This window comes from Amblyomma mixtum, chromosome 4 (assembly GCF_055824585.1).
Source record: "Amblyomma mixtum isolate Tamu chromosome 4, ASM5582458v1, whole genome shotgun sequence".
Taxonomy (NCBI): Eukaryota; Metazoa; Arthropoda; class Arachnida; order Ixodida; family Ixodidae; genus Amblyomma; species Amblyomma mixtum.
The window spans coordinates 108962505-108986991 of record NC_143015.1 but is presented as its reverse complement, the minus strand read 5'-3'; the positions used below and the strand labels follow the sequence as shown (position 1 = coordinate 108986991).

At 50.2% G+C, this 24487-nt stretch overlaps 1 protein-coding gene across 2 annotated transcripts in view; it reads left to right on the top strand.

Moving 5' to 3' along the window:
- The first annotated feature begins 477 nt into the window (after positions 1–477).
- LOC149347796 (uncharacterized) overlaps positions 478–24487 on the top strand; it is a 167148-nt gene continuing 143138 nt past the window's right edge. For both annotated transcript variants that reach the window (XM_089587488.1, XM_089587487.1), the window contains exon 1: positions 478–583. In XM_089587488.1, the coding sequence (XP_089443614.1) occupies positions 488–583 (96 nt within the window). In that variant the 5' untranslated portion in view covers positions 478–487. The remainder of the gene's footprint in view (positions 584–24487) is intronic.

Genomic DNA, 24487 nt, shown 5'->3' with positions numbered 1-24487 from the left:
CACAAACTGTATCGTTTATGTCTTGCATCTCCTTTCTATGAGTTCAATATCGTAACACTTGCCTTGGCACATGCAATCAACAGCTCGACGTACAGCCCATCGTTTTGTAATTAGGGTTGAGTTTTTTTTGGCGAGCATAGGTTTCGCACCGCTATGCCCTAGTGACGGTCATTCTGCTCGCGTCGCGTCTTGATGACTCCTCCCAAAAATCATGAGCGCCTGCACCTCTTTCCGAGGACTCAATGCTTAATGTATTCTTGCGTGCGAATGTAACAAAACAAACCTTACTGCATGGCTCATTGGGTTAATGTGGTTGCAAGGTGTCAAAATGCAGGACATTGACCATGGCAAGAGAGGCACACTGTCGCACCTGTTCTGTGTCAAACTGCAGGGTGCCTGCTACTGTCTCTCGTCAGGCTCGCACATTCCTCGCCGCAGGAGTACGGGGCGACTCACAAAACTGAAGAAACCCCGCTGAGCGCCGGGGATGCATACGTCGCGTGGGTGTCAGCCACGACGCCGACGAGCCCACCTGCGTCGCCCTGACAGCGTGGGTCGCGCGGGGAAGAGGAAGCCATTCCTGGTAAGTAGGACTGCCACCTTTCTTGCGCACGTGACCTACCCACGCCCTTCGAAGCTTCAGTGGACCCACTTTCTCCCTTCAGTGTTGTAGGGCGCAGGTCTTTGGAGCCCGTTTCTGCGTTTCGCGGCGTCCCAGTCGCTGTTGTTTCTCGTAACCAGCAGTGGACACCTCAGTGCCGTTTTAAGCTCCAGTGGAGCGGGAGCTTAGAAAGCAGAGGGAAGGCGCATAACTGCCCTCTTAGAACAGTGGACACCTCAATCATCCCTAAAGCTGTGTGCTGGTAGGGACAGATGTGCGCTCCATGCGTTGGCATTGACAACGTTGTGCCAGAAACGCGACGTTGAAACCATAGGCCGTCGGCGTTCATTGGCGTTGGTGGTGAAGGTTTACTCTCCGATCATTTTAAAAGGAAGTGAGCATAGCTGGCTCCTTGGGTCAGCGGACGACTGAATCGCGCCTAAAAGTCCTTGTGGTGATGAGCAAGAGATGTGGGCTCCATGCGTAATTAGCACTGACAACGGTGAGCGAACTCTCGTGATCAACCATCGATTGCTACCTGCCAGGGTGGCAACGTGGGTGGGGACTTTTATGTCGACATAAAGACAAACAGGAATTCATTGCCACTTATGCGGGTGAACATCCCGTTCCTCTCGCTCGTAACGCCTCCCACGGCTGTGGTCGCGAAATACTTGCATAGACCTCGTCTTTGAGAACCAGGGATTGGTGCAGCAAGTTGAGCATATTACATTTCTGCGACCACATAGCTTCCTTCATGACAATCAAGAACGGTTGGTCTCTTGAGGAAGGAATATGTATGAAAAGTAACAACTTACCTGTAATTCTACATGCATGTCTTCCTTGAATTCTTTGCCTCAATCGAAAAGCTGAAACAGCTGATCAGCTGGGCTCAAATTTCGCATTCGGAAGTAACGTAATCGTCGGCAATTTTTTCTTGTGCTGATCACCTCTGCCCGCTAACAGTCGAAGAATCATAATTCCTTTTCCGGCATGTCAGCTTGCAGAAGGCGATTGCTGATTGCAATAAATTAGATTTTTGTGTCGCCGCCGCGGTGGCTCAGTGGTTATGGTGCTCGGCTGCTGACTCGAAAGACGCGGCTTCGATCCCGGTCGCGGCGGTTGAATTTCTTTGGAGGAGAAATTCTAGAGGCCCGTGTACTGTGCGATGTCAGTGCACGTTAAAGAACCCCAGGTGGTCGAAATTTCCGGAGCCCTCCACTACGGCGTCTCTCATAGCCTTAGTCGCTTTGGGACGTTAAACCCCATAAAACAAACCAAACCAAATTTTTGTGTCGTCAAAAACGGTGTCAAATGTCACCGCAAAAAACCAGCTGTGGTATCCTTGTTGATGTGAGCGAGAACAAGCTTACCAGTCTGTATCTGAATGGAACCCAGCTATCTGCAAAATACGGATCATAAAGTCTTTCCTTTCGACAATACTTTTGTATAAGAGCTTATGGGCCTTTGTCCTGCAGTGGGCGTAGTCAGCATGATGATGTCCCTTGGAAGCACCATGCGGCTTCAGGTAGTTTATTCTTGTGCAGATGGTGTGGAGCTGAATGGGTCGTGTACGACCCCTTCGTCGCGTGCGCGGAGGCCTTCCTCCCCGTCTCATAGCATCAGCTACTCCTGCTCTTCCGGTAAGCGGCAGTTGGTGTGAGAGAAGTTGCGGGTTGCTGGATTCATTCATGCGTGCATGAAGGAAGTTTCGTTTTCTGCTACGATTGGTATGCGGTGCGATGCACCACCCTTTTGGCCATAGTGTTCTGTTGCCAACTGCTGTTTCTTTTAAGTTCCATCCTACTATGTAATCGCAGTTTCTAGCAGGATGTTCGCTTTCTTTTCCTCTTGAAACAGCAAAACAGCAAGAACAGGCAGCGAGGGAGGCCCCGGTGCTAGGACGGCACAGCACACAGAGTGGCCTCAGCGTATGAAATGTGTTCGTCGCGTGGGTGTGAACCGCGACGCAAGCGCCCTCACAGGGCAGGAAGCTGATCTCGGTGAGAAGAACCTTTAGGGGACACTTAAGTTCGGCCTTAAGGGTATGATTAGGACATATCACTTAGCAGACACGGACGCTGTTCTTTCTTTTAACCGTCACACAACAGTTAACCTACCTATAAAGTGTAATGCGTCGCCATTATAGATATGTTCATCTCTACCGCCTGGAATGCTGTACGACGAAAAATGGCTCACAATTTTGGTGCAAATCTTGACGCGATTACTGCCGCCACAATGAGGCCAGCTAGTTTATGGCTTATGGGGGCTTAACGTCCACAGCGACTCAGGCTATGACTCAGTCTATGAGGGATCGTCTCAAGCGGCTCGGGCTATGAGGGACGCCACACCGGAGTCCTCCACTGAGCAACTCGGGCTATGACGCACGCCGTGCCGATGTGCACTTCGGTGTCCCTCTCAGCCTGAGTCACTTTCGGACGTCAAACCCCCATAAGCCATAAACTAGCTGACCTCATTGTGGCGGCAGTAATCCCGTCAACATTTGCACCAAAATTAGGAGCCACTGTTCATCCTGCAGCGTTCCAGATGGTGTCATACAATTTTTCTGTGCACGTAGCCCACGTGTTTTAGTTGGAGGCTAGGTTGCGACAGTGCTTCAAACTAGCCCTCCCAGACTACCTCTTCCCTTAAGGCGCGGTTCAGGTAATCACCTAGATGTCGAGATGTGTGATAGTTACGCCAGTTCCTTCCCTCGAAAATCAGTTTTCGTATTGAAATAGTGACGCAACCATCAAACGCACACCGTTGTGAGTGGTAGCGTAGGGCTTCCCTTTTCCATATAGCATCCGTTTTTTAGTCAGTTTGGAGGCTAGTTCGCGACAGGTATACGAACAGTGTGCCCGAGTGCTTCAATTGGACCTTTGGGGATTCAGCGTTTCTGGAATCGGCGTTCGGAGACGCGTATTCGTTTCATTTTTCGGTGCACAACCTGCGTCGATGTCGAACGCGTTTGTTCGCGACTCACTACATGCTTAACCAACATAGGCCTAGGCCGGCTGTAAGTATTTGCCTCCTCTGTTATGTTGTTCAGGAACTCGTCGATGCGTTGACATCCCGCCGTCTATGCGCTATCGGAGAGCTAGCAAATGCATTAAATCGGCTCCTTATTTTCATCACACAGAATAAAAGAGTTTCATCTATTTGAATTTGAGCGCGAATCACCCATAAAGCTTCGCAAAAAATCGGCGCATAAAGCGCAAGCTGTGCACAAGTCCACGTCATGACATGTAACTCGGGCGGCATTTATTGCTATTAAAACGTTGCATAGAGTTAAAAAATTGCTGTGGTTCAACCACTGCTGAGCCTGGTTACAGAGCTTATGGCCTATGGCGACAGCTATGTCGTATCCGGCAAATATAAGCGGCTTGCCGTTTGTTACGTTGAGTGCGTTCCGGTGACTGGATAGGCAGCGCACCCACCCTGCCACCTTGGCAGGTGGCATTTAATGACTGATCGCGAGGGTTTGCTCACCCAATGAATGCTGCGGCAACTGCTGCTTGTCTGCCCCAAAGTTTTGAGCGCTGAGCGCGAACGCATACAGCCCCCCATTCTCTCTTTCTCTCTCTCTCTCACACACACGCACACGCACACGCACACACGCACACGCACACACGCACACGCACACGCACACACGCACACACACACACACCCCTTACCTATAAGTGTGATCCAGGCGTCCGAGGAGCCAGTTATGTGCACTCCCTGTCCTTAAAAATCATCGGAGTATTCAAACGCTAATCTCTCTCTCTCTCAAAACACCCTTCGCGCCTATAAGTGTAATTCAGGCGTCCAGGGAGCCAGCTGTGTGCATTCCCTTAAAATCATCGGAGGAGGAGGAGGAGGAGGATAAACTTTATTTTCGTCGACAGATGTATCTGACGGTGTGGGGTTATAGCCCCATCAAGTGGCCATGAGCCCGTGGCGTTCGGCGACTTCTAGGGCTCTTGTCACAACCCGGATCTGTGTGTCCGAGTCGGAGCTGAGCAATGCGGCCTCCCACTGGTCTGGATTCGAGAGCTGCAAGCCTCTAGGGGGGTAGTCCCGAGGGCAAGCCCAGAGTATGTGGGATAGAGTGGCATGTCGGCCACACATTTGACAGGAAGGGGAGTAGACCCCATGGTATATGCGGGCATATATCGCGGGGTTGGGGAAGGTGTTCGTTTGGAGTTGCCTCCACGCAACTTCTTGGGGTTTGGTGAGAGAACTATGTGCGGGGGGATATAGAAGTCTACCTAAGCGGTAGTGCATGGTTAAGTCATGAAATGCGACAAACGATCTCTCGCCGTCCGCAGGACGGGCGACACCACAACCCGGTCGACGAATCCTCGGGCATAATTGTGGGCCGCCTCGTTGCCTGGATGCGACGAGTGCGCAGGGACCCAGATCAATTGGATCGGGCGGAGTTGAAGTTTGGTGGAGTGGAGGAGAGAGAGGGTGACAGGGGAGACCCGGCCTTTGGCGAAACTACGAATCGCCGATTTAGAGTCGCTGAAGATGGTTTCTGCAGAGGTGGAGACCATCGCCAAGGCTATGGCCGCCTCCTCGGCCTCTTCAGGCAATCTGACGGGAATGGAGCACGCAACTAGCGGCCGTCCACAGAAGTTTACAACCGCGAGCGAAAAAGCTTCGCGGTCGGGATATTCAGCGGCGTCGACATAGACTGCTGTCTTATCTGTTAAATATTTTTTGTGCAGAGACTTAGCCCTGTGCATGCGGCGAGCGACATGATACTCTGGGTGCATATTTTTAGGAAGAGGGGTAACGATAAGGTTACTGTGGATATGGTGTGGAAGCTGGACCCTGTCGGGTGCGGTTGTTTCGAAGCGTATTCCAAGCTTGTCGAGTATGTGACGTCCCGTGGAGGTGTGAGTGAGACGCTCGTACTGAGAAGTGAGATGAGCTTCCGAGAGCTCCGTCACAGTGTTGTAGACCCCTAATGCCAGTAGTTTATACGTGGGGGTCCGGTGGGGGAGATCAAGAGCCGCCTTGTAAGCCTGTCGAATAAGGCAGTCAACGCGGTCCTGTTCCTGGCAGCTAAGGTCATCGGAGTAATCAAACGTGTCAGTGCCGACGGTAATGAACAATGAACGCCGATGGCATATGGCTTCAGTGCCGCGTTTCTGGCACGAAGTCGTTAATGCCAACACATGCAGCATACATCTGTCACTACCGCCACATAGCTTAAAGCATGACTGGGGTGTCCACTGTTCCGAGAGGGCAGTTATGTGCCTTTCCTCTGTTTTCCAGCTCCCGTTCCATTGGGTTTCCAATGGGTTTCGTAGCTTAAAGCGCGACTAAGGTGTACACTGTCTCGGGGGGCCAGTTGTGCGCCTGTCCTTGCTTTTTAAGCTCAAGGTCATTGAAGGTGAAAACTGGGCACACGGCGATCAAAGCACGCGGTCCCGCGGTCCCGTAGTGAAGCTTTCGCTTCAAAAAGGGTGTCTGCCTTGGCTGTGGAAGGTGTTTTGTTTGAGTAGTAGTAGTAAAAACATTTATTTATTTATTTTTTTTTCAAACGGAAGAGTTAGGGAATAGGGGGATGGGGATAGATAGATGTGGAGCTACAGTGGTCGGTCTTCCCTAGTCCAGGATACCGTTGGCCTCCGCCGCTGCCTTGGCCCTCGTCACCAGCATAAGCTGAGTGCTCGGGTCGGAGTCAGCCAGGAGGGCCTCCCACTGCTCTAGACTAGGGCTATTTACCTTTGGTAGTAAAGGGCTTTTTTCGCAGCCCCAGGTGGCGTGGTACGTTGTGGCGTAGCCCCCACACCACACGCACTCTTTCGCGTATCTGTTCGGCCACATTTTGTGATAATGGCTCTGCTTGGTGTTAGGGACGAGGTAGCAGCATCCCACCGCTGCCACCAGTTTGTTAGGGACGAGGTAGCATGGTCGTGTGCCGGAGAGTGAATGAGGGACGTCTGAGACGAGGCTGCTGGAAAAAGACAATGAAAGAGGACTTTATACAATATTTACAAGTGAGCTGCAGGAACGCTGCATCACGACAGCTCAACAGGAGACCATGATGACAAAAATCTCTTCGGCCGTGCCGCTGCCGGCTTTTTAAGAGTTCCTAGGGTCCCTAGATGGGGGCCGGGTTTCACTGGCACCAATCGCAGACACACACGCACTCACTCACTCCCGAGAGATCACGCCGTCGTCACGCGCTGGGAGAGGGAGAACGATGCCATCGCACAGACGCCGGAATGTCCTCGAGCGGCGTTTCCCGCGCACTCCGAACGCGCGTTCACAGTCGGTGTAGGTGAAACGCTCGCTCCACCGGGCAGACGGACGCGGCTTCCGTGGCAATCCAGGCGCTCACCCAACGCGCGTCTCGGGGTTTGTCGGCGTTTCGCTGCTGCCATGTCGCTGTCTTCCCCAGGACGAAGGCGAGTCGTAACAGACTGCCCCGCCGGGGGAAGGAGATCCCGATGGACAGGGGACAGCATCCGCTGTCCGGAGGGATGTCGCTTGAGGCTGGTCTCAACCGGAGTCGGTTGTCTCTCGGCGGTTCTGGAGCTCAGCGCACCCCGAAGTCTTCCTTCGCATGTGCAGGTTCCCAAAGGGCACTGCAAAGTGACTCGTGCTCCGCTAGCGTTAGAACCACGCCGAAAACCCGACCGCTCAGTCCGCAAGCACGACACAATCCCCACTAAGCAATGCCAGGCTCTTTCCTGCTTACAAAGCCAATTAATCCCTGGGAGTAGTTTAGCAGCACTCAGAAAACTCCCACAGATCGGCACATTACACCACAAAGCGCATCTCAATTTAAAACAAACAAAACCAATCGGTTCAAAATCCTACATCAGGAAGAAAAAGACCAGCAAACCGCAACTATGATGCTGACTCTTGCGCTAGGGACCTCAACTTAAGCTATCGGCATTACCTTTCAGACTCCCCTTTTTGTGATGTATTCCGATTCGTAATTACCACGACATTTCATTCCGCATAGCAGCATACTGCCGTCACCTTGCATATCCCCGCAAAGGTTCGCTCAACATCGGAGCCAAGGTCACATTAATTTCCCAAATTCCAAAAAAACAAAGCGACTCCAGGCGCTTATGCTAGTGGCCTAAATGGCCCGTCTGGCTAGCACTTCGCGTTTTAACGGACGCTGCTACACATGGGCACCACTAGTGCATTTTTCGAAACAGTCTTTGTCCAAAAGGAACGCTTCCAACGTAACAAACGCGTCCGAAACCTATTCCTGCTCAAAACTTCTTTTTTCCACTTTTTTTTCTGCAAAACGCTTTTTCTGCAGGAATGGTTTAAAACAGCAGAGACATCCTCGGAATCCGCTGCTAACGAGCCGCGCCGCGGCTCAAAGGGGTCGCTATTCTTCAACCGCGCCCTGCGCGGTCGCACACCAACAGTGGCTTTAGCAGCCGACAATTCACAAAATTCGAAGGGCTTAACTGCGCTTCGACACCTGCGAGCCTCAGACGCCACGCGACACTGATTTGTTCCGCACCCCGGCCGCGTGTCTCCAACACCTGAGTAGCGTCTGAACATTTGAATGCGAGGGGATAACGGTCGCGTATGAAAGAAACGCCTACGAGGACTCCTTTCTCGATTCAACCGTGTCCTTCGACTGGAACGCATTCTGCGGCGTTCTTCCATGCGGTAGCTGGGCGTCCTCTGCGGCCCGCTGCGAGTTTTACGCGTCCTGCTACCGTAGCGTCCCCACAATGGGTAAGGTGGCTTTCGCGCTGTCTGTAAACGCCGAGCTAGTCTGGCCTTAGCGCGGTGCCTGACGCATATGGAGTGCCGTGATGGCCTCGGACGATTACGCTGCTGGCCGGCCTTTAACTTTACAATGTCCTCGGCCCGTACATCGTCCGTTCTCTCGAGAGCACCCCTCGTCTTGGCTCTCCTTGCGCGTGGTCGCCTTCCTAAAACTGCCTTCGCAGAACGGCCCTGCGCGCCTCCCTTTCTCGCGGTGCCCTCAACCTCCGCATCTTCTCTCTGACGCAGCACCGAGCCGTATTTCACCCTTAAGTTCGAATTATCGGCTCGTGCTTTCGGTGAGTCATCGCAGGTCGCAGTAGCTAGCTCTCCCGACAGCACTTTACCTCCTGCTGAGCATAACTTGCTCTCCTGAGGCTTGCTATTCGACCCTAATACCCTAACGCTCTTGCCCGGAACTTGAACTATGAGACGCTGTTCGGCTAACGTAGCGTTATTGTCCTGGGTACTACCTTCTCGATCGCAGCAATCAGCCTCCTTCCCGGAAAGTGCATGCTTCTCTGGGCTCAAAACCAACGCATTGCCCCTTTCCTTATTTTTAGCAGTGCCTACATTATCGCCCGAGCCCTCATGGCTGGCGGATCTGCACTCTTCCTCGTTGCTAGCCTTAGTGCCTACATTATCGCCCGAGCCTTCATGGCTGGCGGATCTGCACTCTTCCTCGTTGCTAGCCTTAGTGCCTACATTATCGCCCGAGCCCTCATGGCTGGCGGATCTGCACTCTTCCTCGTTGCTAGCCTTAGTGCCTACATTATCCCCCAAGCCCTCACGGCTTGTGGATCTGCACTCTTCGCTAGCTTCTTGACCGAACTTCTCGGTCCTCGCTGCCGAAGTCGCCTTTCTTTCCTGGACCAAACCTGTCCTATGCCGCCACTTCTGAACAGCACTCGTGTCATCCGGCGACTGAGCGGAGCTTCTAACTCTGTCCCTGACACTATAGCGGTGTAGCTTACCACCGTCAATTTGGCCTTCCAAATCTGCCTCCGCGGGAATTCGAAAGTATCGGAGGAGCGCACTTTTGGTTATCGCATAGTTGTGGGCATCCTCGTCAGACAACCTCGCCCAAACATTACAAGGTTCACATGGGAGGAATCCCATCAACACAATTGGCCAATAATCCTGATCTAGCTGCTCCTCCATGCAAATTCTCTCAAAATTTTCCAGAAAAGTTCTGAAATTTTCCCCTTTTCTGAAAACTCTTAAGCGAGATCGCGTTCTCATACTTCTGATCGCGTTAAGTTCACGTGTGAGTTCCCGCATCTCTCTTTCGTATTCCTGTTGCCGCTGCTCTCTTTCGCGTTCCATCTCCATATCGAGACGCTTCCTTTCCAAAGCGTATTGACGCTCGCGTTCCTCTTTCTCTTGTTTTTCTTTACGTTCAAGTTCCTCTTTCTCTTGTTTTTCTTTACGTTCAAGTTCCTCTTTCTCTTTTTTTTCTTTACGTTCGAGTTCCTCTTTCTCTTTTTTTTCTTTACGTTCGAGTTCCTCTTGTTCTCTTTTTGCCAATTCCCTCTCCTCAATGGCCTCAAGGCATTCCGCAAGCTCGTCATCTTCAGCCTCTAACGCAAGAATAACCTTCAGCAGTTCTGGTTTTCTGAGTTTGTCTGATACCTCCAGACCCAACTCTTTCGCAAGCTCCAGTAACTTTGGTTTGCGCAGCGTCTTCAAATCCATGGCTGCTCCGAGTGCTGCTTCTCTACTGCCCGCTATTGTCTTGCTGCAACTAACCCAGCAGCAACGACAACCCAATCACCAGCTCTGTTCCTGACACTAACAAAAGCCTGGCAAAACTCAGCAGAAGAAAGTCCCGCACTCACCAAACCTCGCAGCCAAGAATCCAGCGCAGTCGGTCCGCTGCAGGCAACCAGTCATCACAAGGGGCTGTTGCACTGCCCCCGACTCGCCGTTCTGCTGCTCAGCGTCCCGCTGTCCGCAACTCTCCGCCGGCGTCCGATGTTTCGCATCCCATTAACTCTCCGCTGGCGTCCGATGTTCCGCGTCCCACCGCTGCCAACCAGTTTGTTAGGGACGAGGTAGCAGCATCCCACCGCTGCCACCAGTTTGTTAGGGACGAGGTAGCATGGTCGTGTGCCGGAGAGTGAATGAGGGACGTCTGAGACGAGGCTGCTGGAAAAAGACAATGAAAGAGGACTTTATACAATATTTACAAGTGAGCTGCAGGAACGCTGCATCACGACAGCTCAACAGGAGACCATGATGACAAAAATCTCTTCGGCCGTGCCGCTGCCGGCTTTTTAAGAGTTCCTAGGGTCCCTAGATGGGGGCCGGGTTTCACTGGCACCAATCGCAGACACACACGCACTCACTCACTCCCGAGAGATCACGCCGTCGTCACGCGCTGGGAGAGGGAGAACGATGCCATCGCACAGACGCCGGAATGTCCTCGAGCGGCGTTTCCCGCGCACTCCGAACGCGCGTTCACACTCGGTGTAGGTGAAACGCTCGCTCCACCGGGCAGGCGGACGCGGCTTCCGTGGCAATCCAGGCGCTCACCCAACGCGCGTCTCGGGGTTTGTCGGCGTTTCGCTGCTGCCATGTCGCTGTCTTCCCCAGGACGAAGGCGAGTCGTAACATTGGGTAGGTGTCTGTTTGTAGTCGTCTGAGCGTGGTGGCCTGCTCTCTGTCGAGGATATCCGCCGGAGCCGAGTACTTCTTGCGCGCTCCCAACAACGCCTTCATTGCCTCACCGTAAGATTCTGGCGTGCTGAAGGGTTCCACCGGCAAACCCGCCCTCCGGTTCGTGAACCCTCGGACAACGGTGTCTGCCATGAGATTTCCCTCAACCCCAGTGTCAGGGACCCAAATGATGGTGTGTTGAATGTTTGTGTTGTTTGATCCATGTCTGTGTTGTTTTTGTTCGAAGAGGATACTCGCGGCTTTTCGGCCGATCCTTCCATCTCTGTACGCCCTTGCTGCAGCCTGAGAATCCGTGGCTATCCAGTAACTCAGTCGGTGCCGATTGGCTTCAGTCAGGGCTAGAGCTATGGTGATCTCTTCCGCTGCTTGTGTTGTCCTTGTGCGCACTGATGCACCAGTAACTATATTCCCATTGGCGTTCACTACTGCTACCGCCCTAGCGTTTTCCTTCGTTCTGTACTTGGACACGTCAACATACAGAACCATCTGTTTCTTCTTTAGGAACCTGTCCAACTCCAATGATCTCGCCGCCCGTCTTCCTTCGTGGTTCTTCGTGTCCATGTTTCTGGGCACTGGTTTAACCAAGAAAGTGCTCCTAATTTGGCTGTCAATGTCTGTCTTGTCTTCGCCCTCGTCTTCTGCCGGGTATCCTAGCTTGATCAGTAGGGCGCGGCCAGCGGCTGTTCTTTTAAGTCTTTCCATTTGAAATCTGAGCATGGTTTCGCTGTGCTCCTCATAGGTGCCGTACACCCCCATGTTCATCAGCTTCTCTGTCGAGGCGCAGGTCATGACGCCTAAGGCTTGCTTATACGCCTTAGGCGTCATGACTGAACCCCACTGCCGGACAAGGATGGGTGGAAGCATTCCCTGGATCGGCGCCCAGCTTCTGTCTTTAAGCATTGTGTGTGGTGTGGCAGCAAAAGTTCTCGCGCTTGTAACCGCCTTGTGGTTTTTTTCTAGAGCGAAAGCACCAGTACTCGAGTTGCAAAGAGTTTCGCCTAGCTTTGCGCGTTTGACCGTGAAGCCCAAATAAGGTTAAACCAAGCACACATCCTAAAGACTAACAATATGTGACGGTATCTTGCTGCACATAGCCATGATATTCCTGTATGTTATCGTCCTAGCTAATGACCAGCAAACATGTGACCGATGAAAAGTAGTCACTTGATTGACCTTTGTCCTTAACCTTATTAGAATTTCGACCTTGACGTTTATAGCTGAGATTCGTATTGCCTGATGCGATGTCATGCGAGGACGTAGCAATTACGTCGCACCATTCTTCGTTATAAATACTGCCGGCTTTGCTTTCGCTCATTTATTAGGCTCAGCCGGGTTGAATGAACCTCAGCCATTATCTTTAAGAGTCCCACTAGCATTGCACACTACTGAATTTTAAGGTCTTATATTTAAACTACACTATCGGCCACCTTCATACTCTGTTTTTGAATTTCGTAGTTTTATTTTCAGTAATTCCATGTTTATATTCTAGGTGGGAAGAATGCAGCGCAGACAATCCAGTGGACATCACAAAGGATCATGAAGCTGGGCCTTGCTCAGGGTAAGTTCCCGTAACCACCTTAAAAACTCTTAACAGTAGCATTGATTAAAAAAATGAGTTGCTGCAACGTGCAGTCTTTGTCAAAAGTTTAGAGCTCAGGGGATCTGATCCTAAGCCTTGTAGTGGGGCTCCTGAAGCATTCGTGGCAGCCCTACCCATTGGAGGAGGCAGGACCAGCAATCATCTTACCTTCAGGAAATTTGGAGCGCTGGAGATGCACTACGAACCACACAGTGTGGCTCAGAAGCAAACCCCCTGGGCTCCAAACTTTTGACAAAGGCTGTTCGTGGTTCCCGCACGCATCGTAGTGTCCTCGCCGAGTTTACAACTTATTGGAACAGTGCAACAGCATTGCACATTTCGAACGAAGGGCAGCCGTCTTAACACAACGCTGGACAGCGGTTTTGGTTTCTCTACCGACCCAACACTGCGGGCCTAGTTCTAGGAGTGCCGAGAGATGGCGCTGCGCATAGACACCACATTTTTGCTTGCGTGTTTTCTTCTTTCAAATGCTGCTTTAGACAGAAGCATGCATGGAGCACCCCGTGGTGTTCACCTGCGACCGCAATTGTATTTATATTTGAATTTGTTATTGACTTTTTTTCGGTTTCATCCACGGAACTATGATTGAGGTGTGTATGAGGTCATGCGAGGCACGAAAAAACTGCAGTATAGCTGATGATATGTCGTTTGTCGTAATTTTAGCACTCGAAGCAGGTTGGTTTAAGTACTGTAGTGAGTTGAACTACTTATCAGCGTTTATATTGCAGCTTTTCTATCCTTCACATGGTCTAAAGGTCTACAACACATCACAACATTCTTCGCTTGATGAAACCGAAGCAGCATGAGAGAGAAGAAATTGAATTTGAAATTATTTAGTGCTGTAGACAAAAACCACATTGGTATTCATGTATACTAAGCCCTAATACATCATTTGAAATAAGGACACAAGAAATAAAGCTAGCTGTTCAACCACAGCTGTTCAACCACTATGGCGTCTCCCATAGCCTGAGTCACGTTGGGACGTCAAACCCTCATAAACGATAAGCATAAACCAGGTTCAGTCCCAACTGCGGCCGTTTTTCGATAGGAAACACAAAAAGCGTGCTTTTTGTGTACGATTTGAGCGCAGGTTAGTCCATGCCCTGGGTGGTCTAAATCTTGAGGCCTCCGACATGTCGTCCCTCAGAGAAGCCTATGCGTCCCTTTCCGACATTAAACATCACAGGTTGCAATGTAACTTGATCAACATGCTGCTTCCACCTATTGCGTCTTGGTATATTTTTCATGTTCGGCGAAAGTTGCTTTGGACATCAGTTATACTGGCATGAGCAATGCTCCGTGCGCTGAAGAGCAACCAAAATTTTGCGAACCCTTTCTCCATGGTAACACTGATAACTTCGTGTATAGAGCACATCTACTGCCTCTTCAATGGCTAGATTTCCGACAGTGTCATTGTGGAGGCTCATATTTATGTTCTCGTTGCCAATGCCAACCTGTCGTCTGCAATACCTGCGTAGCATGTCCAAGCAGCCTTCGTTCTAGATAGAAAAAGCAACTGCTGCGGCATCCAGACGCTAAGCAGATGGTTCTGCGTTTGACCCTTGCATTGGCAGCTGGGCTTCTTAGGAGGCGATATGCAAACATGCTAGCAAAGCGGGAGGTCTTCTTCGCACTTGATTACTGGATTCGCAGTAGCCTTTTGGCAATAAGCATAATTAATAGCAGGCAAATACACGGGCCTCTACCATTTCGCCTCCATCGAAACGCTAGAGGTCCGTGTGCTGTGTGATGTCAGTGCGCGTTAAAGAACCCCAGGGGTCGAAATTTCCGGAGCCCTTTATTACGGCGTCCCTCCTAGCCTGAATAATCGCTTTGGGAACTCCCATAAACCAAACCAATGTCACGCATGCGAGAGAGAAACTCACTTAACTGGCAGCTGTTAAACGACGCCTTAGCTTCGTACGGGCCACAATATCCAACACATAGCAGATCGTCCTTTTTTGAGCCTCTAATCACTGCTGCACACAGTGATCACACACAGGAAGGATTTCGAAACATTGATTTTGCCCTTGTATACCTAGAGCAAAAGCTGGCACCACTCTCTATGCAAGTTTCTTAGAGCACCATTTTTACACCGCATCACTCAGCCACTATGCTTGCTTTCAAAGATTCACAGCTCGAGAGTCCCAGCGCTGCGATCTTTACGCTATAATATATATATATATATATATATATATATATATATATATATATATATATATATATATATATATATATATATATATATATATATATACGCTACTGTTCAAGAAATAGCACACCCGGTAAGAGCTAATATTTGCAAAATGTGAGCTCATTTATTAGGCTTAGTTCACCGTGCAACCTACTTCTCTCCCGTACCATGTATTGTACATGATGTAAAGATTTTCCTTTGTGTTTTTTCATCGTGATCTTTCATTTAGCTTTTTTGCGCTGTTATCGAGTGGTTCCTGTTGTCCCGCTTGCCATATGTAGGGAGTGTGGGGGGTGGGGGTGGCAGTCAAGCTGCATCACATAGACCATTTTTATGCGAAGCATATTACTAGAGCTACACTACAGCCCGTCGAGCGCGGCGGTGGGGCTACCATTGACCTTTAGCGTGACCACATGACACCACGTGACAACATGACGTCACAGCAGAGGAGAGATGGGCTGCCGGCTCGAGCGGTCGGCCGCGGCGGTGGAGGCTCCACATCAGAGGCGCTGCAGCTCACCACGTGGCGCTACAGCAGCGGTATAAAGCTGGGCTTGCCTCGCTCTCCGGGCACACACAATTCGGCGTTGGAGTATCTGTTCTCGCTTCGGCGAGCGCGGCTTCGGCCGCTTATCTGTTTTTTGAGCAGCGTCCATGTCCAGCACTCTTGGACAAAGATTTCGAATATTGGAAAATTCTAAGGTGCTGTTATGGAAACATTGAAGGTATTTGTTAATTCTTCCCGTGTCTAGCAAAGTCTCTCTTTTAAATTTTCTTTCCCATCACTCGAACTTAGCATTTAAGACTGCGTAGAAAACGAACGGGGAACGCATTTGACTAAAGCGAAAACGGTAATAAATTCTTTAGCATACAGTCTTACCGTTACCTTTACCGGAGTACCGGGAGCCCGCCGAACGCCTGTGAGCACGCTGTGATTGGTCCGGATGCTGCCGGTGCGCGCGCAGCTGTCCGGTACCTGCGCCATCTGGCACCATCAAGGCTGTTTGCGCGTGCGCACTGACTGCGCACAGCCTCGCTGTACTCCGGTACTGGTACCGGTAACACGTACACGGTATTCTAAATGTGTCTAAAGGCCCATGTTCATGGGCTCATCCGCGGAGCACGAGCTCAGCGCCTACGCCTACCAGCGTACGCCGGAGCCGGTTTGCTCATGTGCGACGCGCAGACGCCAGCTGGCGCTGGCGCTTGGCAAATATCTGTCCATGCTTGGAGGAAGGAAAATTTAGAGGAGAGGCCGTCACGTGACATTTTGTGAAGCCGAAAACAAGCTCGGCGCCATCTTACTCCGGCGGGCTCTTCTGTTTACATTTCGCCGCCGCGCCGTTTCGCGAGAGTTTCAAATCCAACGAAGCAGCGTGCTACCGCATGGGAACAGGCCCCCGCGCGACTGGCGCTTGGCTGCTTGCCAGTTTAGGGTGCCCTATGCTGGTGTTCGTCAGTGGAAAAGTCAATAAAGCGGAAATACCCGTGTGAGACAGGCGGCTACTTCCAGTTACTGCTTCGTACTGCGTCGTATTCGTGCTGTCTCCCACTGCTCGGCCCTGGTCACAATTAGTAGCAGCCGGGAAAAATGCTTATCTCAACACCTGCAAGCGCGGGAAGTGACCTTCGCTTTCAATTACTGCGGTGACCCATCTTGACATGCAGTACCCGTCGCCACTTTTGGCTACGTTTTTTTTTCTGACGGCGGAGATTATAAGCCTCCCTGGCAGTGGCGTAGCCAGAAATTGTGTTTTGGGTGGGGCTCGTGTTGCAGCGCGGCCTCCTCATAGAATTTGCGGAAGGATCAAAAGCAAAAATAATAACTGCATTGCCATTGAGAATGCCATTGTGCATTAGATAAAGCTCACTGTCTAGAACAGTGAAATATGTATTCTTTAAAATAAAAGAATGTATATTTGTATGTCTTAAAAATCGTGTTAACTGATACCAATGCTTCCATGTTTTTGCGTATTTACTAAGTAAACAAAATATCACGCGAAGTCTAAAACTACATCAGTCCGAAACCAGCAAAGCAGTGCATGCCACTGATATGAAAAACGTAAAAGCCGTGGAATGAGCCAGTAGCTAAGACAAATATTTTAATGAATCTTTGTCACTCAAGTGTGCACGTGTCTGCTCTCGATTCAGCAGTGAACAATGCTGCCATGCATGACCACACCCCACCTTAGAGTTCAACCTGCCTTTTATTGCAGCTCTTGTCGCTGAATGTTGCAATCTGCCTCCGTTGCGTATGTTTTGGAAGCTGGCAGTGTCAACAGTGCCTTCTGTTGCAGCAGTGAGGATTAGAAAAAATCTGCAGTATTTTTTTGTTGGTGTTGAATACCATACTTATCTTCATTGCATGTTTTCGTGCGGCTGGCCATGCAAGGAATGCTTTCTCATAGAGCAGTGAGGATGGGCAAATATACTAATAAGTTTGAGTTCTTGACTCTGAACACAAAATGTAGTATCATAACGTGTTGTAATGGTGGCCGTGCCAACAATGACTTTTGATTCAGAACTCCAAAAGCCATTCATAGAGCCGACAGAAACGAAGAGGGCCAAAGTGCGTAGACGGCAGGGGAGGATTTATGGATGGGGGGTGGGGGGGGGCGTCGCTTCCCTCCAAAAGACTGAAATTTTACATAGGACAACCATTCTGAACACCTTTTCCTCAATTAAAAAATTTCAGCAAATATACGTTTAAAATGTGACTGCCCCCTCCGTAAATCCACCCTTTGTAGCATGGCAACATCGCATATGTTTCACATCCACAGATCTAGTATTGTGCATAATATATATCACCGTAGACTTCTAGAAGTTTAGGAGTCCCCAGTGGCTGCAGTATAAGCTTCACGGTGTTGTGCCTCATTTCAATGCTGTTTCATATTTAATGTGCAGAGCTGCAGCTGTACGCTCCGCTTTTCTCTACTTGGTGAAATACTAGCTTGTAATGCCACTGCATAGTAGCACACTTTACTTGTGATCGACAATACAGGCAATGAAAGTCGATCTGTTGTACGTAATGAATGCATCAAATTATTTTTCTTCAACATAACCACAGGCTTTTTTGCTGGGCTAGTTGGTGTGACATTATGTTCAGGAAAGTAAAAACAGCATAAATTTTACACAAACCACACAGAAAGATGGACAGGACGGGCGCTGTCCGTCTTTCTGTGTGGTTTGTGTAAAATTTAGCGCTGTTTTTACTTTCCTGAACACAAAACCCACCACAGGCATCAATGAAATTCAGCGCACATGCGGATCCTCATTTCACCACGTACTTTTTACGACAAATAACACTATCACAGGACATGTGCACAATAAACACATGTGAGAAAAGGCCTTCAAATTCAGTTAGAGCTTCGCCTTTTTCGCACTTCTTGACCATGACATCTGCAAGAAAAGCAATTGCAAACCTGCTACAGGAAACCGGTCTAAACATAGCGCCTGACCAAAAGCACAGAATTGGCCACGATATTGATATATGCATTCGAAGAGACAGAAGTAGTGCATGCACTAGAAGAGAAAGAAGTTAGTTGGCTCTCGCTCGCGCGCTCGGACCTGTGCCATTATAAAGAGGTGAAGAAGAAGAAGAAGACCGCCGCAGTTTTTCGTGCTCCGGTGTTCGATTTCGCGTTGCACGCTACGATATGAACGTATACACTTGAGCCCGGTACATCCCAGAGGAAAATAGCTCGCTAGACGCTTCAAACGTTGCACGCTTCAAACGGGCATGTAACAAAAGTTTCTGTATACTAAGAGCAAAGCGAGCGCAGCTGCTTCCTTTACAATATCGCTCTCCGCCCATGTCATGGCCCCCGCCGCTCAAGCAAGCGCAATCGTCGAAAAACGAAAATGACAGTTATACCGACGTCAGTGACAATCGCTGGAGCGTTGCAAGAACACGCATAGGTAGCAACGAGGTTTCACTGCCGATGTAAACGGGAGCGCGAATGGCACACGCACACTGCACGTACAGGACGCGAAACGTCCGCACAATGCGCCGACGACCGCTCTAGCGCACGCCGTATCGAATCACTGGTGAACGAACAGCGCGAATGCAGCGGCGGTCTCCCGACGGCTCCGAGCAGTGACGCATTAGACGAAATGCCCGTGCGATCGTGGTCGCCGAGCACGTTGAAATCAATGCACGCAATAACGAGAGTTTTGCAGCGAATTCCACCTGAGATATGAGTGAACGGCGCCAACGTCAGCCTGTGAGCACGATCAAAAACAAACTCGAGCAGTTGAGGAAAGCACGCCTACGCCGCACCTCAAATGCTACGCCGCGGCCGTCTGCTATCGCCCGGTTTGTAAACAGCAACTACGACGCCGTTGCTAAGCTGCCGGAGTAAGATTGCCTCCCAATCGAGAAAAAGCCACGTGATTTCCTCCACACTTTTCTCCCAGGGTGCTGTGTGGAAAGGGCCTCTCCTCTTGTCCATGTCAGATATTCGCGCCTCTCTCGCGCCACGCTCGCGCCGGCGCCGGAAGTGGCCGCTGGTTTGCGGTCGGTGTAACCAACCAGAGAACGCAGTTCTCTCGGCATCGGGTACGACCCTTCGCGCCGTTTGCTTCGCCGAGCCGAGCTGAACGCGGTAGCAGCGACGGGCCATCGAGTTGCATATGTTTTCCGACGCTTGTCGCGGTGCGGCGCTGGGCGCGTAAGCGCTGCGCTGGTGCGCTTCGGATGTGTCCATGGAGATGGGCCTTAATAGCAAAAAATGCAAGCCTGCTGAAGGGAGATCTGCCGATATGTTGATTTCAATAGTGAACTCTTACAATATATAACATTGCGTCGATAATCTCTTTCCCGTTCAAAAATACTATTGTACGGAATGGTTGGGTATAATATGTGTTCTTTGTGTTGGAGCCAAGACAGATGAAGAGGAAGGAGGGCCCTGCTGCGCAATCTTGAGAAGAAGACCCGTAAAAAGCCCCTAAAAAAAGAAGTACTTTAATATATAGGACATGGTATAAGGCAGAGTATGATGCATCGTCTTAAGAGGCGTGACTTAATTGTGCCCAAGCGTCGTGGTGGCTGAGTGGTTATGGCACTCGGCTGCTGACCCGAAAGAGATCCCGGCTGCAGCGGCCAAATTTCGCGAAATTCTTGAGGCCCGTGTACTGTGCGATATCGGTGCACGTTAAAGAACCCCAAGTGGTAGAAATTTCCGCAGCCCTTCACTACGGCGTCCCTCCTAGCCTCAGTCAATTTGGGGCCTTAAACCCTTATATACCAATAAGCCAAATGAAACCAGTTTGCACCCGAGACCTAACCAGGTTTTTCCCACTTTTGGGCTCGTCGTGACGTGTGGTCTACAGTTAGTGCACTGTCCCGAGGTTCAGACCAGTCCCGTGTACTGTGCGATGTCAGCGCACGCTAAGGGACCCCAGGTGGTCAAAATTTCCGGAACGCTTCACTAGGCGTCCTGATAGCCTGAGTCACTTTGGGACGTTAAACCCCCATAAACTAAACCATACTTCCTGGACTGAACCGTTGCAGGTAGCCGTATGGGCAAATATCGTGCCCAAATGGCTAGAGTGCTTGGTTCGTGTGGCAATGCTCGAATATTTCCAATTGGATGGCTGCGAATTCATGCTCCAGGTGCACTGACATTCAGTAGTTTGGTCGCAGTAGGTAACGTATCCCCATATTTGTGATTCACGAGGAGAGTGCGTAATAGGTGCAGTGGATATTGTTAAACTGCCATTCGGGATCTGAGAGAACCTGCCAAATGCGCTCCACCTCATTCTTATTTTTCTAGTTATTTAACCCTTGGGATTCCGCGGCGACCGAATTTCTATAAAGGTGAAATTCTTTAGGCCTCAGTATTGTGCGTTGTCAGCGCTGGTTAAAGAACCATAGGTGGTCTCAATTTCCGGAGACCTTAATTACGGTGTCTCTCATCGCTTAGTCGCTTTGGGACGTTACCCCCATAAACCATCACCCTTGTGATTCGGATCTGTAGTCACTACTTGTCCTAAGTAGACTTAATCCCTTGTCAATTGCAGCTCCTCACTACCAACTGTGAACTCATTTGTGTTTTGACTAGGGGCGGCTCAAAGTTAAGGTGGGCGGATGACATTAACTTTGTGGGCCGCTGCGCTGGCTCAGTGGTTATGGTGCTCGGCTGCTGACCCAAAAGACGCGGGTTCGATCCCGGCCGCGACGGCTGGTATTTCTTTGGAGGAGAAATTCTAGAGGCCCGTGTACTGTGCGATGTCAGTGCACGTTAAAGAACCCCAAATGGTCGAAATTTCCGGAGCCCTTCACTACCGCGTCTCTCATAGCTTTAGTAGCTTTGGGACATTAAACCCCATAAACCTACCTTTAAGTTTGTGCGGACGGCATGGCCGCAGCTAGCAAAGGACAGGGTTAATTGGAGAGATATAGGAGAGGCTATTGTCCTGCAGTTGGCGTAGTCAGGCTGATGATGAGGTGCAGTTGTTTGGAAAACCAGACATGGCGAGCACCAAAGGGGCGAGTGGAGTGATGCCAATCTGCAGCGCCGAAAATTTTTAACTTGAGAATACGTAGAGGGGATGTGTGCTTTCCGTATGTTTTCAGCCCACTTGTGTTCAAGGGGGGGCCAGATTCGCAATCCGTTCCGGCTTTCAGAAGGGCCTCCCTCTCTTCGCTCGTCCGCTGCAATGTGCTTGCTTTTCTTCCAAGAGATTTGGTATGTTTGTGTTCCACTACAGGCTGGAAATTGCATATTGCTCTCGCAAATTTTTTTTCAAATCAGAAGTGGGCAGCAATCATCAGTAAGAGTTTAGATAAGCTTCTGTACCACGTACCTTTATTTGGACGCTGTATCTCGCTGCATTCTATTCACCTCCCAAATGGACAAGAGGCATCTTTCGCTTCAGTTTCTAATAACTGGCTGTGTTCACAGCTGTTCTTGCGTCTCGCCGCATTCTATTTATCTCTGAACTCGACAAGTGGAATCTTTCGCCTCAATTTCTAATAAGTGGCTGAGTGGCGGAAATTCATCAGCTACTTGTTGATAATAACACACTTGAGAGACGCAGGTGCGGTCTGCTTCTACAAGGAGCCAGCTGCGCGTGCGAAATGGCAGATGTGTGCGTGCTTGGCAGCTACCACCATCTGTCGCATGACCCTTTCACTAACACGAACTGCGCATGCGCAGAAGGAACCGTTGGTTTCTGTTCAGCCAGTGGAGCTGGAGGAGTGGAGGAGCGCATGCGCAAAGTGGTATTGTGGAAAAGACTAACTCTGCTCAGCTTTTGTCATGTCTTGAAATGTTGCCAGTGAACCCATACTACATTATTGTTAAATACAATGCTTCGGGGATGATCAGCCGGACAGATAATGTTTTTGTTGGAGTTTGAACATGAAAACATTGCTTACCACGTTCCCACTGATGCCTCCAGCAAGTTTCAATTTGCTCGTGCACTTGATATGCGAGTTCACCAACGGGCGGCGTTGTCTCTGGCGTACATCTGCTGCTAAAAGTGCAGGGTGTGTAAGCATGATGCTTCACACTGCAACTCTCACTTCGCTTGCACTTGCAGGCCCCTGGCGCTCCTCTGCAAGCGGTATGAACTCCTTTTGATGTGCATGAGATGGTGCAGCGTGCCGAGACCACAGGTGCATTTCTAAGACCGGTTTTACTGTCCGCTTCGCGGCTAAGCAGAGCTAAGCAATAGTTTGTCTGCGCCTCCATAGAGGTGACATCAGTAATTGTTGTGGCTTTTTTTGTGGCAATAGTGGATAAAGTTAGTTAATCCGTTTTTGTTATCACTCCCAGGTGCTAATTAGCTCGATCTGCACTTCGCCTTTGCAGCGGAGCTATCGGCGCATTGGATGTGGCACCACGTCGGAGGCGGCCAGGAAGTCAATCCAGGACCATCCTGGCCACAGCTCCATAGCCTCTGAGCGAGTAGCCCAGGAAGGTTGGCATAAATCGGCCTCCCTGATGCCTCCCTACGTATCCTGAAACGACGAAGTAAACAAATGAGAAAATTATGTGTGCCATTCGGGGACTCCACAGTGGGGCGCGCAGAAGAACACTGAACGCAGGCCACTTAGTTGAGGTTCCCTTGAGATGCCTGTACTAGTTCAGGCCCGCAGGTACCGGCTCGGAATGATGGTGTCAGTCTCCGTTACAAACAAAACTGTACAGTAGGAATGATAGAATGATAGGAGTGCGGTTAATTTAATCGTCCTAATTGTGCTGAGTACCGGCACCTGTTATTACCTTATACGGCACAAGTGCTGATTATTTAACATTTTTACTGGAGAGCCTCAGTAACAGAGCATCTCAGCCCGTTAAATACAGTTCATATTCCCAAGATCCCTGGCTGGGGAATAAAGTTCTGTGCAGTTGTGGACACTTGGGGAACCGTCCCGGCAGGAGTATCGTGAGGTCTGCAAAACTCTAATTATTGTGCAATTTGAAACTGTCTCTGTCTCTCTCGGCCTTGGGCTCACAAGCCGAAAGCGAGAACCACTGAGCCATAAGGGCGTGCCATCAGTAATCATTACTAAGCTGTACCAGTTTCTTAGTGGTACTGGAGTTTGTCTCTTCACTCTGAGCTCGCTATTTCCATCGCAGCATTTCATTGAAAGCGGAATTTGAAAACTGCGGAGCAGTGAGATTTCGGAGCACCTTTAGCATCCTTCGGGGAATTTCGCGTTAGCAGCCGCACTTCAGGTATTGTGTATCTGGACATCAGCAGGAACAATAGAAATTTAGAAATGGGATTAATTTAATTCTCCTTATTGTGCTGAGTAGCGGCTCCTATTATTGGCTTATACGGGACAAGTGCCGATTACTTGTGCTGCGTTGGTATCCTAACTCACTGATGCCAGATATGCTCTTTCTTAATTTCTTCTCGCACTAGAACTGAGTTCTAAAAGTCTCGTGTGCTGTACAATGTCCGGCCACGTTAATGAACCTCAAGTGGTCGAAATTTCTTGAGCCCTTCACTACGGTGTCCCTCATAGACTGCGTCGCTTTGAGACGTTAAAACCCATAAACCAACCAACCAAAGAATGCGGACGCGAAGCGACATCTCAAAATTTCTCCTAAATACAAATCATAAGAGCCGACAATTCATCAGCACTTGTTCTGAGATCATGTAGAAATGAAGAGAGCTTGATTAATCGCGATACAACTGGGCATTGTCTCGTGATAGCATTTGATAACTCTCTGGACAAAATCCCTCCTGTTGACTCTGTGAAGGCTTAATTTCGAACTGCATAATGGTGTAGGCTGACATAACATTCTGTATGCAGGGGCCGGCAGGCGTCCAAGTACACCGGGTCGTATGAAATCCATTCGTCGCGTCGCGAGGGAAGAATCGCGGAGCCAGTCCAACGCTGCAGTCTTCCTTTCATTACGCTGTAAGTTGTCATTCTCGAGCGAAGGGACTACTAGCGTACCATGTCGGTGATAGCGGTGCTTAGTTCATAAGCACAAGGTTCCGTGTTCAAACATTGTAACGGGAACCCCCGCCTATCCCACTCCCAACAAATCCTCTGGAGGCGACTCCAGACCCGGACTCTTCCTACCCCTCAGCTTCTATCCCACTTCCGCCATGTTTCCCCAGAGTGCGCTCTCTGCGGAGAACCGCACGCCACCCTAGACCACATCCTCTTCGGCTGCCCTGCCGATCCTCCCCCGCAGGGACAGCCCGC